Source organism: Aethalodelphis obliquidens, unplaced genomic scaffold, assembly GCF_003676395.1.
Source record: "Aethalodelphis obliquidens isolate GAN/ISIS:26980383/991018 unplaced genomic scaffold, ASM367639v1 scaffold53, whole genome shotgun sequence".
NCBI classification, from domain to species: Eukaryota; Metazoa; Chordata; class Mammalia; order Artiodactyla; family Delphinidae; genus Aethalodelphis; species Aethalodelphis obliquidens.
This window is the reverse complement of record NW_020837997.1, coordinates 7,406,800-7,425,298: the sequence shown is the minus strand read 5'-3', so window position 1 is coordinate 7,425,298 and position 18,499 is coordinate 7,406,800. Positions and strand designations below refer to the sequence as shown.

The 18,499-nt window shown below is 56.6% G+C and overlaps 2 protein-coding genes across 8 annotated transcripts; one reads left to right on the top strand and one right to left on the bottom strand.

Moving 5' to 3' along the window:
• Positions 1–3,265: 3,265 nt before the first annotated feature.
• On the top strand, positions 3,266–9,701 carry ATG4D (autophagy related 4D cysteine peptidase). 5 transcript variants are annotated; one of them, XM_027085173.1, is made up of 10 exons: positions 3,268–3,875; positions 4,432–4,515; positions 4,597–4,770; positions 5,060–5,303; positions 5,410–5,474; positions 7,120–7,250; positions 8,310–8,388; positions 8,465–8,541; positions 8,619–8,738; positions 9,161–9,701. In XM_027085173.1, exons 1-10 carry the CDS (start codon positions 3,644–3,646, stop codon positions 9,341–9,343), a joined length of 1,389 nt encoding a protein of 462 aa, XP_026940974.1. In that variant the 5' UTR covers positions 3,268–3,643; the 3' UTR covers positions 9,344–9,701. The 5 variants fall into 5 exon arrangements, with proteins under 5 accessions (XP_026940977.1, XP_026940974.1, XP_026940975.1 ...); XM_027085172.1 differs by having other exon boundaries at positions 3,269–3,875; positions 5,060–5,336; XM_027085176.1 differs by lacking the exon at positions 8,619–8,738 and having other exon boundaries at positions 3,266–3,875; positions 5,060–5,336.
• On the bottom strand, positions 9,372–18,177 carry KRI1 (KRI1 homolog). 3 transcript variants are annotated; one of them, XM_027085169.1, is made up of 19 exons: positions 18,056–18,177; positions 17,869–17,942; positions 16,995–17,100; positions 16,394–16,502; positions 16,096–16,150; positions 15,960–16,009; positions 15,566–15,662; positions 15,398–15,475; positions 14,988–15,115; positions 14,185–14,311; positions 14,004–14,099; positions 13,730–13,900; positions 12,826–12,901; positions 12,643–12,731; positions 12,431–12,557; positions 12,216–12,346; positions 11,235–11,299; positions 11,040–11,138; positions 9,372–10,266 (listed from the first exon to the last, which is right to left on the bottom strand). In XM_027085169.1, the coding sequence occupies exons 1-19, from the start codon at positions 18,147–18,149 to the stop codon at positions 9,927–9,929; spliced, it is 2,112 nt and encodes a 703-aa protein (XP_026940970.1). In that variant the 5' UTR covers positions 18,150–18,177; the 3' UTR covers positions 9,372–9,926. The 3 variants fall into 3 exon arrangements, with proteins under 3 accessions (XP_026940970.1, XP_026940971.1, XP_026940972.1); XM_027085170.1 differs by having other exon boundaries at positions 15,960–16,006; XM_027085171.1 differs by lacking the exons at positions 16,995–17,100; positions 18,056–18,177 and having other exon boundaries at positions 17,869–17,887.
• Positions 18,178–18,499: the final 322 nt, after the last annotated feature.

The window sequence follows — 18,499 nt, the reverse complement described above, 5'->3', positions numbered from 1 at the left end:
CTGCACTGGAAGACAGATTCTTAACCACTGGACCACCAGGAAAGTCCCCCATGCCCACTTTTTTTTTTTTTTTTTTTCTGCTGTATGTGGGCCTCTCACCGTTGTGGCCTCTCCCGTTGCGGAGCACAGGTTCCAGACGCGCAGGCTCAGCAGCAATGGCTCACGGGCCTAGCCGCTCCGCGGCATGTGGTATCTTCCCGGACCGGGGCACGAACCCGTGTCCCCTGCATCGGCAGGCGGACTCTCAACCGCTGCGCCACCAGGGAAGCCCCCCATGCCCACTTTTTAATTGAACTAGCTCTATTTTTTTTTACATGGCTACTAGAATATTGAAAAATGTACCTCATGTTATGTTTCTATTAAACAGTGCTGCTCTAGATTTTTTTGTTGTGGTGGAAATGTTCATGAAAATAATTTTATAAATAGGTTCTTCCAGCTGTTGTGTGGATTTGAGGGGTCAGAGATGGCATTCAGGAGGCCAGGAAGGATGCAACAGTGGTGGTGGGGGCCAGACCTCAGAGGGCAGTGGTGGGAATAAGAAAGACAATAGCAGTAACAATTCAAAGTGAAGTGGTGGTTGCTGTGTTTTAAACATTTTGCATATTCCTTTAATTCTTCTCCCAAACCCTAGGAAGTAGGCACTATTACTATCCCATTTGGCAGATGAAGAAACTGAGGTATAGAGAAGCAAGGTCACCTGTCTAAGACACCTGGCTGCAGCATCTGCCCATAACTATTGTGCTCCTTTGGGGACATGAGGACAATTGGGGACAGATTAGTAAGTGGACTGACAGACCCCCAGGAAGGAAGGCAATGAAGCCTGGGTGGGGAGAAGCCAAGGGTATGGGAGGAAAAGCCAGTGGGGGTGAAAAAACCGAAACTGGGGAACCTGGGGGACATCCCAGGGGGGATACAGGTGGCAGCTGGATGCTGGGTGGGGACAGAGACCCAGGTGGGGAGCTGACGTTGTGGCTGTACTTGTATGGAAGGCGAGTGAAGGGAAGAAATTGAAGGTCACACTGTGAATCACTGCCCTCCTCCAGGAAGGAAGTGTTGCAGGAAGGGGGACCCCTTCCAGTGCCTGAGAGTGGGCTCTTGTCTAACACGGAAATGAATTGTCCTAGGGACACATGTACTGACAAAGCAAAAGACTTTATTGGAAAGGGGCACCCGGGTGGAGAGCAGCACGGTAAGGGAACCCAGGAGAACTGCTCTGCCACGTGGCTCGCAGTCTTAGGTTTTATGGTAATGGAGTTAGTTTCCGGGTTGTCTCTGGCCAGTCATCTTGCTTGGCCCATATATAGTCTGACTCAGGGTCCTTTCTGGTGGCGTGTGCCTCTCTCAGCCAAGACGGACCCTAGCGCGAAGGATCCTGGGAGGTCTGTAGGACAATATTATGGGCTGGCATCTCCTCCCTCCTTTTGGCCCCTCCCAAATTCTCCCAGTTAGTTTCGGCGTCAGCACCATATCCTTTATTGGGAGCTCCTGTTGTGAGACAACTCATGCAAGTGGTTAGCGTCCTGCCTGACCAAGGCGGGGGGGTTTCGGTCAACATGGTTGGGGCGGGGTTCAGCCAGCAAATCAAACAGAAGGGGTCACCTGGGGCCACCCCAGTCCATCTGTCCCCTGTGAAGCTATCAGCTCTCCTTCCACTCCACAAGTTGTTTGACAACTACCATATGCCAGGCCCCACGTTGAGTGTTGTGGAGGCAGCAGTGACCAAGATGAACAGAGATGCCTGCTCTAGTGATGTGGTGGGGACAGAGGTGATAAACATAAAAATTATACATGTAAATATAAGATCAGTGCTGTGGTCTGAACATTTGTGTCCCCCCCAAAAATTCACAGGTCAAAATCCAACCCCCTAGTGTGATGGTATTAGGAGGAGGGGCCTTTGGGAGGTGATTAGGTTTAGATGAGGATATGAGGGTGGAGCCCCCCTAATGGGATTAAAAAGAGGGAAGCGACACGAGATATCTCTCTCTCTGTATAATGCACCAAGGAAAGGCCATGTGAGGACTTCGCTAGGAACAGGGCCCTCACCATGCACTAATGTTATAGCAGTCCAAGCTGACTCAGACAATCAGGTTATGATAACTGCTCTGGGAAAAAAAAAAAAAAGCAGGGAAGAGGGAAGGATCTCAAGGGTAGGGGTGGGGTGGAATTTTGAAGGTGGTCACACTGCAGGGGTGACATTTGAATAGTCCTGAAAGAGGTTGAGGGACAGCCATGCAGATATCTCAGGCAAGAGAGGTCTAGGCAGAGGCAACAGCAAGTGCAAAGGTGAGGTGGATTGGTACCTGTTGAATTTGAGGAAGGAGGCAGGTGTGTGGTTGAAGGGAAGTGAATGAGGGGGGAACCCAAGGTGAGAAAGTCAGGGGGGTGACTGTACTTTTGTGTCTTCTTCACATTGCATGCCCTCGTCTAAAGCCTTCATCCACCTTCCTTCTGCCTGCTGAGGACAGAGCCCGTGGGCTGGCCACTAGAGGGCACCCTCTCTGTGGTTCCCAGGGCACTCATCCTGCCTTTGAGGTCATGATTGGCTTTCTCTGAGCCCTAACTGTGCCTCAAATGCCTCGCTAAGCGCTTTACCAGAATGAACTCAGCTCGTCCTCCTAACATTCCCCTGAGTTAGATGCACCGAAAAATTTTTACAGCTTTCTTGAGGTATAACTGACATACAACAAACCACACACTTTTAATGTGTACAATCCGTTGGGCTTTCACATGCTGGAAACCATCACCACAATCAAGATACTAAACACATCCTCAGCCCTTTTTTATCCCTCGCTCCCACCTCTCCCCCCCCCACCCCCAGGCAACCACTGATCTGCTTTCTATGACTATAGACGAGGTTGCATTTTCTAGAGTTTAAATAAATGGGACCAGCGAGTATATACTCTTCTTTTTTGTCTGGCTTCTTTCCCTCAGCAAAATTAGGAAGATTCGTTTATGTTGTTGCGTGCATTTGAGCCCTTCTGCTCCTGGGGAAACTAAAGCACGTAGGGGTATGGCTTGAAGGGGGAGTTTGGGGGAGTGGGTGTCACGCACAGGTTGGGCCCCCGACCGAGGCGGGTCTTGGGTGCGCAGCCCGCAGAGAAGCGCTCTGATCCTCTGGCGGACGTGGTCAGGTGCAAACCGCGTAGGGGTCCCGCCTGGGGGGTCAGTCCCCCAGCGCACGGAGGGGGCGGGGCCGGGAGGGGCGGGGCCGGAACCGGCGAGGGGCGGGGCCTGGCGCGGGGCTTCCCGGCTCTGGGGCCTCCGATAAGGACCTCCAGGGGCTCGGCCGCGCCTGGCTCTGCGATAAGGCGGGCGGTGGAGGGGGTCGCGGGGCGCCGCAGGGAGGCGCGGCGTCAGGAGGTCACAGCGCAGCCACACGGGACTGGGGCTGGGGACCCAGGCTGGAGGCCGGGCTTGGGCGGGGCGTCCGGCTGTGTCACGCCCGCCTCCCTCCCGGGGCCAGGGCCGCTAAAATGGCGGCGGCGGCGGCGGTGACACCGTCCCGCACAGGGCCCGGGGGCCTGGTCGCCGTGCCGGGGGCCCACTAGCGCCTTCCTGGGCGCCCGCGTCCTGGCCGCGTCCTGGCCCCTGGGGCGCTCGAGTGCGGCCCCTGGGGCCCTCGGTCAGCCCTCCCGGCGCGCCCATGAACTCCGTGTCGCCGGCCGCAGCTCAGTACCGGAGCGGCAGCCAGGAGGACGCGCGCAGCCCCGAGGGCCGCAGGCCACGGCGCCCCCGAACCCCGGACCCCAACGGCCTGGGGCCCTCCGGAGCCAGCGGCCCCGCTCTTGCGTCGTCCGGGACCGGCCCGGGGGAGCCGGACGAAGTGGACAAGTTTAAAGCGAAGTTCCTGACAGCCTGGAACAACGTCAAGTACGGTGAGGAGGGGGCGGGCCCCGGGGTTGGGTTCTGAGGTGGGAGCGAGCTGAGGGTTCGGGCGGGCTGGGGACTTGGATGTCGGTGGGAGTCAAGGAGAACCAGACCCTGCACCTGTCAAGTATTCCACCCTTTGTTCCCCTCCCGTGAGTCACCTGTGGGTAGGTCCCCCGCCCTGCCCTGCCCAGAGCGGGCCGCTGGCTGGCAGGTCCAAAGGGGAATGTGTTTACACGCCTCAGTCGATTCCCCGTGTGACCTTGGGCAAGGTTTTCTGTTTCCCTGTGCCTCCATTTTCCTCCTCTGTAAAATGGGTACCGTAATCAGACGTGCTTTGATTCATCCCGAATTAACGGCAGACATGCATGTGGCTGTTACTAGGGGCTCCGCCTCCATCCAGGAGAAGTGTAGCACGGATTCCCCAGAGCCTTCCCTGAGCTAGGAACTAGGATATCCCCATCACACAGATGGGAGAATTTAAGCGCTGTTGCTGCCCTGTTAGGTTGCGTGTCTGCCAAGCAAGTGCTTCATCTTGCTGGACACTGCCCCATGTCTCCCCAGGTTGGGCAGTCAAAAGCCGGACCAGCTTTAGCAAGATCTCTAGCGTCCATCTCTGTGGCCGCCGCTACCGCTTCGAGGGCGAGGGTGAGCTGGTGGCCCCTGGCTAGGGTTGGAGGAGTCCCCCAGGGGTGTTTCTGGTGGCAACTGACAAGCCTGCTCTTGTAGGTGACATCCAGCGTTTCCAGCGGGACTTTGTATCTCGCCTATGGTTTACATACCGCCGGGACTTCCCACCTCTCGCCGGGGGCTGCCTGACCTCCGACTGTGGCTGGGGATGCATGTTACGGAGTGGGCAGATGATGCTAGCTCAGGGGCTGCTGCTGCACTTCCTGCCCAGAGGTGAGCGGTGGAGGGGGAAGGGCACAGTAGGAGCGTAGCGCCCACCACAGGTCAGCAGTGTTAGAACTGTTTGTAAACAGTTTAAAGTCGTGTTAGAATTGTGTGTAAAGTAAGCTTGTGGGGGGCGGGGAGTGAGAGTTGTTTAGAAAATAAGTTGAAGGAATGTGAAAATTGTAGTTAAACACGGCATCTCTGGAGCAGTAGAGTTGTGTGTAAATCATGGATAGTGGGAACTGTGCCCCACCCCCCTACACCATCGCCATTTGACTCTTAACTCCATCCCTACCAGATTGGACGTGGTCCCTGGGCGCGGGCCTGGGTCCCCCTGAGCCATCGAGGTTGGCCTCTCCCAACCGGTACCGTGGGCCTGCCCACTGGATGCCTCCGCGCTGGGCCCAGGCTGCCCCTGAGCCGGAGCAGGAGCGCCGGCACCGGCAGATTGTATCCTGGTTCGCTGACCATCCCCGGGCCCCCTTCGGCCTACACCGGCTGGTGGAGCTTGGGCAGAGCTCGGGCAAGAAGGCGGGTGACTGGTATGGGCCGTCCCTGGTGGCGCACATACTCAGGTGAGGGCCGCTGCAGGGGACACGGGAGCTACTGGGTACCCCCAGGAGCTCAGGCCTTTCCTCCCATCCCCAGGAAAGCTGTGGAGAGCTGCTCAGAGGTCACCCGCCTGGTGGTGTACGTTTCTCAGGACTGCACAGGTAAGGGGCTGGGAGCCAAGGTCACAGGGTTCTCACCCTGAGCCAGTCACTACCTCAGCTCCCTCTTAGGACCCACATTCCTCAGATGCTGAAACAAGTTCTGCGGCAGAGGGACCCTTGGAAAGGATTCGAGGCCCACACTGGGTCGGGGTGCTCAGGATTCCTTCCCTCCCTCTGGAACCAGGAGAGGAGACGTCAGGGGCTTCTCCCTGAGTGATAGAATAAAAGACATAAGGAATTCCTCTCGCAGGTCCAACTCGCTCTTACTGTGTAAACAGGTCCAACATGTACGAAAGTTGGGTCTCTGCCTCACAGGGTTGTCATGAGGATTAAGTGAGTCAGTGATAAAAGTAAAACCCTTAGGATAGTGCTTCTCACTTAGTAAGTATTCACTAAATCTTAGCTATTCTTGTTATTATTCCCTCGAAAACAGTTCAGGAGAGCCTTTTTCTTAGTCTGTTAGGGCTGCTGTAACAAAAATACCATAGACCAGGGACTTCCCTGGCGGTCCAGTGGTTAGGACTCGGCGCTTTCACTGCCGGGGCCCTGGTCGATCCCCGGTCAGGGACTAATATCCCACAAGCTGCGCGGCATGGCCAAAAAACCAAAACAGCACACAGAAAACCATAGACTGGGTGGCTTGTGAACAACAGGAATTTATTTTTCATAATTCTGGAGGCTGGGAAGTCCAAGAACAAGGCACTGGCAGTTTTCGTGTCTGTTGGGAGCCCACTTCCTGGTTCATTTTGCTGTGTCTTCAGGTAGCAAAAGGGGCAAGCGAGCTCTCTGGGGTCCCTTTTATAAGGGCAGTGATTTCACTCCTGACCTAATCCCCTCCCAAAGGCCCCACTTCCTAATTCCATCACCTTGTGGGGTAAGATTTCAACATAAGAATTTAGAGGGGGGGGCTTCCCTGGTGGCGCAGTGGTTGAGAGTCCGCCTGCCGATGCAGAGGACATGGGTTCGTGACCCGGTCTGGGAGGATCCCACGTGCCGCGGAGCGGCTGGGCCCGTGAGCCGTGGCTGCTGAGCCTGTGCGTCTGGAGCCTGTGCTCGCAACGGGAGAGGCCACAACAGTGAGAGGCCCGCGTACCGCAAAAAAAAAAAAAAAAGAATTTAGAGGGGGGCACAAGCATTCAGACCGTAGCAGCTGCCTCCGGAAAGGGTTGAATGCACTTTTCTGGGAGCCAGGAGGGGGCTCACATAGCCACAAGGGAGGAGGCGGGAGAGGAGAAACCAGCAGACGGGACTTGAGGAGGGACACACAGGAACTTTCAGCTGACTGGCGGATTGCTCAGCGCTCCCATTTCCATCTTAGAAACCCAGGCGCCGAGCGGGGAGGACTAGAGGCACTGTGGGCTGCGGGGAAGGCTCTCCAACTCCTCCTAGCTTTACACTGTTTGTCTCAGTCTCAGGACGTCAGTTGCCCTCTCTGTAAAATGGGGATGTCCACACCTGCCTGGAGGCCCTGGGATTGTCTGAGGGAGCTTGGGGTGGGGGGACACAGGAAAGGTGTTTTTCTGCCGATGACAGGAGTGTCATCCCAAGAGGTTGCTCAGGCAGGGTTGGTCCCCTGAGGATGGAGGACCATACTCTGAGGCTTGAAGGGCCGGAGAGAATGTGACCTGCTGCCCTGTCCTTCCAGTGTACAAGGCGGATGTGGCACGCCTGGTGGCCAGGCCAGACCCCACAGCTGAGTGGAAATCCGTGGTCATCCTGGTGCCAGTGCGGCTGGGTGGTGAGACTCTCAACCCCGTGTACGTGCCCTGCATGAAGGTAGGTTCTACCAGATTCTACCATGCCTCCCCCCAGGAGCCCTGCAGACTTTTTCAGCTTGGGTTAGGTGTTTATGCTTCCTTCATCTCTTCATTGGTTTATCCAGTAGTTACGGAGGGCCAATTATGTGCCAAGAACTGTCCCAGCTGCTGGGGATTCAGAGGTGAACAGGCAACAACTGATGCCCTCTGGGAACAGACGTTCTAATGGGGGAATAACAGGCAGTGTATGTGGAACCAAATTGACAGCTGTGGTGTTACAACTCGGACTCTAAAGGAACCAAAATTAACACGATGAGGGGCAGATGCGGGTGGCTGCACAGCCTAGGAAAGCCCCTCTCTAGCCAGAAGCAAGAGAGAAGCCAGAGGAGGAGTGTTCCGGGCAAAAGGAACAGCAAGGCTGGAAAGACCCTGATGTGTTTATACCCGGAATAAAGGCCAAAGATCCCTCCACAGCCCACAGGGCCCTGTACCATCTGCCCACACTCTCCAACTCACTTCATTCTGCTCCAGCCACACAGGCCTCTTCACTGTTCTCAAGACACCTGCCTCAGAGCCTTTGCACTTGCTGTTCCCATCACTTGGCACACTCTTTCCCAAGATGCACTCTTTTTTTTTTTTTTTAACATCTTTATTGGAGTATAATTGCTTTACAATGGTGTTAGTTTCTGGTCTATAACATAGTGAATCAGCTATACGTATCCCAAGATGCACTCTTAACTCTCTTAACTCTTTGCTAAAACGTCATCTCGCAGTGAGGCCTTTTCCTGATTCCCCTGTTTAAAATTGCAAAGCCTTCTTCCCGCCTTTATTCTTTCTCCAGTGTTACCGCCTTGTGACACGTAACTTGCTCATCTTGTTCCTTGTTCTCCCGCACTAGAACATCAGCTGCATAAGGGCAGGGTGTTGTCTATCTTGGTCACTGCTACCCCCCAGGGCCCAGCACAGGCTTGGGTTTGCACACATTGGGCCTTTGCTATGCATTTGTTGACAGTGCTTACAATGCTCACTGACAGCACCTGCTGTGGGTCCTTACCTTCACCCACTTTCTTCCCTGCAGGAGCTCCTGCGTTCAGAGCTGTGCCTTGGCATCATGGGGGGCAAGCCACGCCACTCGCTGTACTTCATTGGCTATCAGGGTAGGCCCACCCCATCCTGCTTCATCCCATCCCACCTTACCCTCTTCCACCCCTGCTCACGCTTCCTCCCCTGCAGATGACTTCCTCCTCTACCTGGACCCTCACTACTGCCAGCCCACTGTGGATGTCAGCCAGGCTGACTTCCCCCTAGAGGTGAGCTGGGATCCCCAGGGTGGGGTTGGAGGCCTGTGGAGGGTTCCCCCCGAGCCTCCCTTGTTTGTCTGCCCCAGTCCTTCCATTGCACCTCACCCCGCAAGATGGCCTTTGCCAAGATGGACCCGAGCTGTACTGTGGGGTTCTATGCTGGAGACAGGAAGGAGTTTGAGACGCTCTGCTCAGAGCTGACCAGGGTGAGCAAGGCATGCTGGAGGGTGGGAGGCAAAGGGCAGGGCAAGGGTAGAAGAGGAACAGAGGCCTTGAGGCCAGCAGACCTGACAAGGCCACGTCCAGGCTATGTTGTTAGGATTATTATCCTGACCACAGGCTGCAAAACCCAGCTCTAATTAGAGCAAAAAGAGGCATGAAATGAAAAATTTAAAGGGACAGCTGCTTCCAGGGGGTCAAGTGGTAGGACCCTGCCATGTGCTCATCACTGAGCCAATCACTATAGCCAGGGCACAGAAGGTGCTGATTGGCTGGCCTGCATCACTGCCCTGGAGGGATGGCAGTTGAGTTCAGGAAGCACCTGATAAATGTGCCTGTTAAGATAATTACACCTACTAGGATAATTCACATGGATTGGGGGCTGAGCTCTTCTCTCTCCGCCCACCAGGTCCTCAGCTCCTCCTCAGCCACAGAGCGATACCCCATGTTCACCCTGGTTGAGGGCCATGCTCAGGACCACAGCCTGGACGACCTCTGCTCCCAGCCCTCCCAACCCACACTGCGGCTCCCTCGCACAGGCCGGCTCCTCAAGGCGAAACGCCCAAGCTCTGAGGACTTTGTGTTTTTATAAAGGGAGGGGATGAGGGAGAAGACACAACCCTATTTATTTTTTTATTTATGTCACTCTGGGTGTGGGAGCTTGAACTCCCCTCCCTAACAAGTGCAGCTGAGAGCAGTCCAGGAAGCCTCCGGGCCGCGGCCATTCAGCCAGGAACAGAGCCCGCACACCTGCCTCCCACCAGCTGGGCCCTCCTCACCCGGCAGGGAGGGAGGGCCCCCGGGCACCCACTCAGGGCCTGACTCAGTACTGTAGTTTGCACTGGACCGTCCATGCCCCTCACCGGTCCCGACGCCCCCATCCTGCCAAGGGCTGGTGGGAGGGAGGAGGGGCTGTGACCAATGGGGGCTAATAAAGCTGTTTGACTTGACCTTGGCTATGGCTGGGCCCAGCATTTGAGGGATGGGGCTCAGGGTATGTCTCGAGGTGAGGTTCCAAGTCATCCGGGGAAGCTTACTGAGTAGGCCTCAGCTTTCACATCTCTAAGATGGGAAGACTCCCTTGCCCACAGGTAGATGTGAGGGTCTATACAGTCGATAAGAGGGGGCTTGATTGAAGGGGAGGAGCCCCAAGGCCCCTGCAGGCTCCCTTGAGCTCAGGGGTGGCTCTTAGGCCCCTGCCGCTTCCTCCGTTGCTGGCCCAGCTGGCGGAAGTGCAGCCGTTTGGGGTTGAGGCCAAAGGCCTGCAGTCTCTGACGGCTGAACTCACATCCACCAAGTGTTACTGTGGGGCCCAGGAGACGTGCCTTCTTGCCCCTCCTCTGCCTCTGGGGGGCCGGTTTCTCAGCGGTTGTCGCAGGGGCTGCCTCTTCCTGTACTGGGGGGCTCTCAGGCTGGGGCCACTTCCCACAGGCCCCATCGGGTGCCAGCAGCTGCCCCTGTGGGCCAGCTTTGTCTCTCTGTGGCTTCCCTGTGGCTTCTGTGGGCATCTCTGTCCTGGAGGAGGAAGGCGTGGCTCAGCCCAGGCCAGTCACAGTTAGGCTTTCCATCCCCCATTTTTACAGATGTGAAAAGGAGAGGTTCAGAATTCGGGGGCCTGGACTTCCTTGGCGGTCCAGTGGTTAAGACTCCGTGCCTCCACTGCAGGGGGCACGGGTTCAGTCCCTCGTCGGGGAACTGAGATCCCACATGCCGCGTGGCGCGGCCAAAAATAAAAAAAAATAAAACAATTCAGGGGCCTGCCTGGGACTCAAACGTGGGTCTAATGCAATACCAAGCTGGGATTTTTCTACTGAACTCTGAGGCTGGATTGTGTCACTGATAATTTTGATTGTTGAGCCTCGGCCTGCACTAAGCTCTTCACACAAATTAACTCATTTTAGCTTTCCATCAACTCCGTGAGCTTTTATCACTCCTCATTTATAGATCAGGAAATAACAGGCATAATAACAAGAGCTAATACCTATCCAGAACTTACTGTTTTAAGCACTGTGCATGAATTAACTCACTTAATCCTCAAAAAAAAGAAAAACCCAACAAGAAGTGAGCCATCTTTATCCCCATTTTACAAATAAGGAAGCAGGCCCAGGGAGGGAAAGTGACTTGCCCAACATCACACAGCTACAGCCCAGCCAGGACTTGACACCCAGGTATCAGAGAAGGGAAACCCCATTCCCAAGGTCATGTGACAGATGGCTGACAGAGCATGACTCAAACCTGGGCCTGGCAGGCTCCCAAGCCCACCCACCCCTACAACCAGCAATACTTACTCCTCTGGGCAGAGCGACTTGAAGATCTGCCTCTTTTTCCATACGTTCTGGGCCTTCTGGCTGTATGCCCTCCTGTCCTGCAGCTCCTCCTGCTCCGACCTGCAGGCCGCAGGGTGCTCTGGGAGTTGCCCATGCTTGCCTTCAGCCTGCCCACCCCTCCCCCCTGGGGCACCTGGCCCAGCCCCACCCCGTCACCTGTACATGCAGGTCTTCTTCAGGGAGCACCATCGGTTCAGCTCCTTGTCATCGGCAGTGAGGATCTGCAAGGGCAGGGAGAGTGGGGTCCTGCTCGTGAGCCCCGGGGGGCCCCGACTCTTAAGCCTTAGTCACCTCATGGGTCAAAGCAGGGTAATGCCAGTTCCACCCAGCAGAAATGTCATGATGGTGAGAAAGAACTGATTTCTGCAGAGGCTAATTGATTTTTTTGTTGTTGGGGGCATCAGATGGGTAAACTGAGGCTCAGAGAGGGGATCCTTGCCCCAAGTCACATGGCCAGGAAGTGGCTACTCTCAGATTACAGTTTGGGCCCTTGAGCCCTGACCCTATGCACTGTAGTCCCAGCAGCCTCAGACCAGGGCAGGGGTCTCCATGCCACTGACTGGGTTTGCTAATTACAGATGAGGCCCAGGTTCCTCACTTATGAGTTGGGCACCCCCTTAGAACCTACTGGAAGGTCATCAGGAAGATGAAGTGAATGCAGATGTTATAAGCTCAATAAACATTGTCTACTTTTACTGTCAAGCATCCGTAGCCATTGTGGCTAAGGCGCAAGTGACGTTCCAAGCATATTTTTTTCACATCCACATCCATGAGGTGGGGCTGCTATGAGGCCCATTTTACAGACGGGGAAACCCAGGCACAGAGGCTCTAGTCACATGTCCAAGGTTATACAGCTGGTGAGCGGCTGAGCCAGGATTTGAACCTGTGTCAAGTCTTAAGGGTCACCCTGCTGCCGATATACAGTAACAGAATTAAAACTAATATTTATTGGGGCCTGCTGTGGGCAAAGCACTGTCTGAGCCCCTGCCTCATAGAAACCTTTTGAGGCAGGTAATATTGTTAGTACTGTCATCAGCACTATTATTCCTGTTGTTTTCGAGATGAGAAAACAGGCCACGTCACAGCACAGATGGCTCCAGGCTCCCCCTTGCCCAGCGGGTGCCCCCAGGGTCCCACCTCCTCGGTGCTGAGCCCGAAGTCGCAGGGCACCACCGTGCGGTACTTGAAGCGACAGGGCAGGTCATCGATGATGTCCTCGTAGTCCAGCTGGTAATACTCGTCCAGGTACTCCTCGAATGTCTTGTCCCCTGAGCGGGGACAGAGCCAGGCTGCCGGGTGTGCCGGGCCCTGTGGAGCCCCTGCCGGCCCACGGCCGCCCACCCGGGCCTCACCAGGGTCAAACACAGGCTTCTCCTGCTCCACGGCTGCGGCGAAGGGCGACTTTCGCTTCTTCTTGCCCAACGAAGGAGCCTTGCGCTGCTGCTTCTGAGGCTGGCTGGGGTCATAGTCGGCATCCATCTGCCGGGATGCGCAGGTCAGGCCTGCCCTTGCGGTCCTCGGGACCCTCTGAGGACCCCCAGATCCCCGCGCCCAGGGCACCTACATTGAAGTCGGGGTCCTCGCAGTGCGGCTCCTGCTGGCTCCAAGCTCCACCCTGCTCCGGCCCAGCCCACGTGTCCCAGTTCCAGTCATCTGATTCCAGAGGACAGGCAGGCAGGGATGGGCTGGGGGGTCATGTCAGGCCAAGCAGCCCCCGCCCCCAGCCCACTGCCCCAAGTGACCTCACCTTCAAGCCCTTCCTCTTCCTCAAACTGTGGCTTCTCCTCCTCCATGGTTCCGTAGTACTTGTCCCCGAAGCACTTCTGCAGGGTCGGGGCCGGGAGGGTGAGCAGGGCCCACTCCCCCCAGATGGCAGCACTCCTGCACCTTAAATGGCCTTGCAGCACCCCCCTCAGCTCCTGATGTCGGGGGAACCCTGTGTGTCTGGGCTCCTCCACACCCACTTTTGGCTCATCTTGCCCCCTTGACCCCCCCCTGCTCTCTTCCCCCTGTTCCACTGGCTGGCAAAGGCAGATATTGCTAACCGTGCCGTTTATAAGCACCTACTGCATGCTGGACGCTGGGCTGCATCTCACTGTGTTCTCACAAGCTCCCCAAGAGACAGAAACTACTGCCAAATATTGAGAAGCTGAAGCTCAGGACTGAGAAGCTTCTAGAAAGTGAAGGCTGAATGCTGACCACACAGCACCCACCCACTCCAGTTTTCACCTGGCCCACCTATACATCCTTAGTCTCCTTCCTTGACCTCCCAGGCTTAGTCAGGGGCAGCTTTGCGGTGCCCGTGGTCCCCACTGCTCTCCCATCCAGCCCTCATCGCCTGTTCCAGTGGCCTGAAGCTGTGTTTCCCCAAATACAACAATAAACACTCACGGCTCAATAAATGAGTTTAAAGGAAATACCAGGACCCACAGTTCCTTGAGCATTTACCAAGTTAATTAACATTTAGTATTCCTCTCAGGCTATCTTTACAACAGCCCTGACATAAATGCTGCAGTTAGACCCACTTTATAGACAGAGACACAGGGTCAGAGAGGTCAAGTCACTTTTCTGAGGCCACACAGCCAGGAACGGACTGCTGATTCCAGAGCCATGCTCTGAGCACTCGGCTGGCTGGGGCTCTGGGGCCACACCTGCATGAGCTGGTCGTGCTGGGCGGGGTCAAAGTCGTCCTCCAGGTCCTGCTCCTCAAAGCCCAGTGTCTCGTTGCCTGTGACCTGCCGCAGCCTCTCCAGCTTGGCCAGAATCTCCTTCCTCTTCAGGTTCTTCAGCTGCTTGAGTTCCTCCTGCTTCCTCGCTTTCTCCTGCAGGCGGCAGTTCACAGGAGAGGGAGGGTATGGGCTCCCCACTGGCCCCTGCAGGCTGGGCCCCGCCTCCTCACAGCGCACCGCCCCAACAGACACTCACCCTCCTCTTTCGCTCCCGCGTCTCTTCCCTCCTCTCCTTCCTGCGCTCGTCCTTTTGGCGCACGGAGGATGTGATGTTCCGAGGATAGGTCTTGACCTGTGGGCAGCAGAGATGATTCCAGGCTCTCCCGGCCTGGACCCTGCGGGCCAGGTCCTCCCCGGAGCTGGCATTGGCCACCCACCGAGGCAGAGTCTGGCTCCTCGAAGCGGAAGTTGTACTTGTGCTCAAAGTCCTCCTGTTTCTTCAGAAACAGCTCACCCTCGTCTGAGGAGTCGTCCACGGCCAGCTGGACCGGGGGGCCAGGGACCCTGAGGGATGAGATGGGATGGGACTGGGGGCGTCAGCTGAGCTCCTGCACTCCTGTGTACCAGCATATTAACTCATTTAATCCTCACAAGAACCCTCTGCTAGGGTGCCATCGTTACCCCCATTTACAGATGGGAAAACCGAGGCATGGAAATCCAGTGGCAGGGCCCCCTGGCTCCAGAGCCCACACTCTGCAGCTTTTCCTCAAGAAAGGCTAACTCTGGGGAATTCCCTGGTGGTCCAGTAGTTAAGACTCACACTTCCACTGCAGGGGCCACAGGTTCAATCCCTGGTTGGGGAACTAAGATCCTGCATGCCACACAGCGCAGCCAAAAAGAAAAAGAAAAGGGCTTCCCTGGTGGCGCAGTGGTTGAGAGTCCGCCTGCCGATGCACGGGACACGGGTTCGTGCCCTGGTCCGGGAAGATCCCACATGCCACGGAACGGCTGGGCCCGTGAGCCATGGCCACTGAGCCTGCGCGTCCGGAGCCTGGGCTCCGCCACAGGAGAGGCCACAACAGTGAGAGGCCCGTGTACCGCAAAAAAAAAAAAAAAGAAAAAGAAAAGAAAAGAAAAAGGCTAACTTTGCTACCATCTATGTGAAAAAGTGTAAACGCCTGGTGCCTTTTCCTTTCTGGCCAGTGCTGGCTCCAGGCCCCTGGGGGACATGGCTACTCACCCTTCTTCTCCTTCCTCCTCTTCCTCCTCATCTCCTTCCTCCTCGTAGCGTTTGTTGAGGATGTAATCCCGCAGGAAGCGCTCCCCCTCATCTAGCTCTGGGTTGTTCCAATATTCCTTGAGGTGAGTCTAGGGGTGAAGGGGGGGTAACAGGACCCGGATCAGGGACAGGGAAGGAGCACAGATACGGGCACCCAGTGGATTTGGTGACTGCAGCTTCACAGCCAGCCTAGGAAGTAGGTGGGCTAATCCTCATCTTATAGATGTAGACGCCGAGGCCCAGAGAGGGACACACCCCATCTTTAGAGAATGTGCTCCTGGCTACCGTCTCAAGGGCCGGTTTCCAGGGAAAGGTTGGATGGAAGCAGACCAGGTAGTTTAGTGGGTCAGTGACCATGAATGCGAACTCACCAGTTCTTTCAGGGTGTCGGGGTTCTGAATCTCCTTCTGCCCCTTCAGCCACTCGATGTAATCAGCATCCTCCTGGGCCTGGGGGGAAGGCCAGCGCTGAGGGTCTGTGGGAGCCCTGGGGCCCCCTCTCTGCCACCAGCCCCCATCTACCTGGGCCCCAGTACCCACCTTCTCCTCTCTGCTTTTAGCACGTTTCTGCAGCAACCCGGAGCTACCTTCGCCGGCACTGTCCTCGTCCTCACTGTCCTCCACAAATGCCCGGAAGCTGCCCGTGCGAGAGAACAAGCCTCAGGATGGGTGGGCTGGCCCTGCCCGCTGCCCCAAGACAAGCCCTGTCTACTAATCCCTGAGCTCGTCCTGACAAGCCCAGAGCTGTGCTGTGACATAGAGCCCATGACCAACCCCATGTCACAGATGCAGAAACTGAGGCCCGGAGCTAGCAAGCGATGTGCCCAAGGGCACACAGCCATTAAGTGACAGAGCTGGATTTGAACCCAGGCCCGCCCAACCTCAGAGCCTCAACTCCTTTCCATCTGGCCACTCAGCCAGCCCCAGGGCTCACCTTTCCTTCAGCTGTTTCTGTTCTTCCACATAACTTTTCAATGAGGTCTGCTGCAGAGAGAGTGACATGGGCCTCAGGCCCAGCCCTGAGGCTTCAAGCGCCCCCAAGCCCCCCACCCAGCCTCCACCCCACTCACCTGAAGTCTCTGATTGGAGGCCTCCCCATCTGAATTCTCCTCATCAATATATTTGCTGTGTGAAGAAGGAAAAAGGCTTCAGAATAGACTCCCCATGGCCTGTCTGTCCCCATGGGGTAGGGGGCTGTTAAGAGCAACAGCTGGTGGAGGGGGCAGTGGGGTGCAGGCAGGCTCCTGCTCTCCAGGGTTCCCTCAACTCTAGTGAGTCACTGGCTTCTTCCCACCCCTGCCCCTAAGTGCCTGATGTGTCCACCTGCCCTGGGAAGGTGGGAGCAGAGGGGTCAGGCTTTCTCCTTACCCTCCCTTCTCCAAGATAACCTTCCTCTCGTAGTCCTTCAGGTACATGGGCTGCACCTTCTTTTGTTTCTCTTCAGCTGCTGGCTCCTCCTTACTGTCTGAGGACGATGCTGCGGGGACACCAGAAGACACCTGCCATCACCCACATCCACAAACCCCTTCCTCCCCCAGGCAGAGAGTAAGACTATGCTGGGCCAGAGTCAGACCGAGGTTTCAAATCCCCGAGCCACTAGTTCCCAGCTATCAAAGAGGCATCACACTTGCTGCTACCTGGAAGTACCTGGCAGTGATCATTCAGTGAATAATTCACACTCAGAACAGGGCCAAGCACACAGCCGTTATTAATGACAACCTAAGACACTCTGCTAAGCGGTGTTTTTGTTTTGGTTTTTTTGCCTTGCCGCGTGGCATGCCGGATCTTAGTTCCCCCCACCAGGGATTGAACCCGTGCCCCCTGCAGTAGAAGAATGGAGTCTTAACCACTGGACTGCCAGGGAAGTCCCTTTGCTAATCAGTTTTGATGTGTGTGGAGATCCATTAAACAGTCACAACCGCCTATAAAGCAATGAGGAATCTGGGCCTCAGTAGAAGTAGCCCCAGACCTGTTCTCTGATAGAAGGTGGCATCTTTCTGATAGATGCGCGGATCCTTCTTCTTCAGTAAGGAGAGGGTCCTGTAAAAGTCACGCTCCTGCTGAGTGTCAAATTCCTAGGGCAGGAAAAGGGGTGGGGACAGACTTCAGAAAGGGGCTGTGATGGGGGCAGTAAGCAACAGGGGCAGGTGGGCTGAGAGTGTGTGGGAATTAGTGTGCATAGAGGAGTATATGTTAGGAGGAAGGAAGCGGGGGAATCCGGCTGGGTAGAGGCAGGTGGGGGTGGAGGGCTGGATCTGAATTGGGGGGAGTGGTCAATTAGGTGGAGGAAGGAGAGGGGCCCTCTTGGGGGTGGTCCACACATAGGTACGGGATATGAGACAGAGGAAGGTAGCAGGCAAGGGGGTGGGTGGTACTTTCTGGTATCAGCAAGGGATGGACAACCTAGGGGCAAGTGGGCAGAGGGCACATCAGAACAGAGAGGAAGGGCTGGACTGCTCAGTGAGGCTGGGAAGATCAGGGCTGATATGGGGAAAAGCTGGGTGCCGCATGTGGCAGAGGGATGCCCCACTCTGGGGACAGAGGCAGACACGGAGAAACGGTTAAACTGTTAGGGACGAAAATGTGGACAGAGGGTTCACACCTCACAGATCAAGATGGGCAGGTAGATCCGAGGTAGGGGAGAGGAAGTAGGGGAGATCTGCCCACTCCCTGGGGATGGGAAGGGCGCTGTCTGTCCCTCATGGAAATGGGGGGTGGGAGATGGACGCTCCCGTACGGCGCGATGGGGTTGGAGGTTAGCCGCCCCCTATAAGTCGGGGCCGGGATGCGGTGTGGGGCTTGGACACCTCCTGCAAGTCCGGGAGGGAGGCGGGGAAGCTCACCACGCGCTCGTCGCCGGAGTCAGACTCGGAGCTGGAGTCGCCGCAGCTGTCCCTATCCCCATAGCGATCTTTCACTGTGGGGCACAGATGGGATCCCCCCCAGCTCAGGCTGGGGGAGCAGATCAACCCCCACTTCCCGACCGCCCTGCACGCGCCGGCGCCCAGCGCGCATGCGCCCCGCACTCACGTCGCTGCAGCTCCTCGCGCTCCCGGTAGCGACCGTACCGCGCGGCGAACGCCGCGTTCACCCGCAGGGGTGACGACCCGCGCGGCTCCGGCATGGCGGCTCTACGATCCACTGCGCACGCGTGTGAAGAGGCTCCACCCCCCAGGAGGCGGGGCTACTCACTAGCGAGCTTTAAATGGGGCGGAACCTCATGGGCCGCACCTAATCCGCCCCCGGTCCTTCCGGGATCCCTAGCCCTGTGACCGCAGTCCCCACCCATGCGCCACGCCTCTGCGGGGAAGGCTGCAGCCACCGCCCACCCGACTCCCCCACCCGCCGGGGCTCCCGGCACCCAGCTGACATCTGGGGGCCCTTTCTCCACTCGCGGTTTCCTGCCTCCCTTCCGTTCCGACAGCGCAAACCGCTGCCCCACCCAGCTCACTCACCGTGGCGCCCTGGGAATTA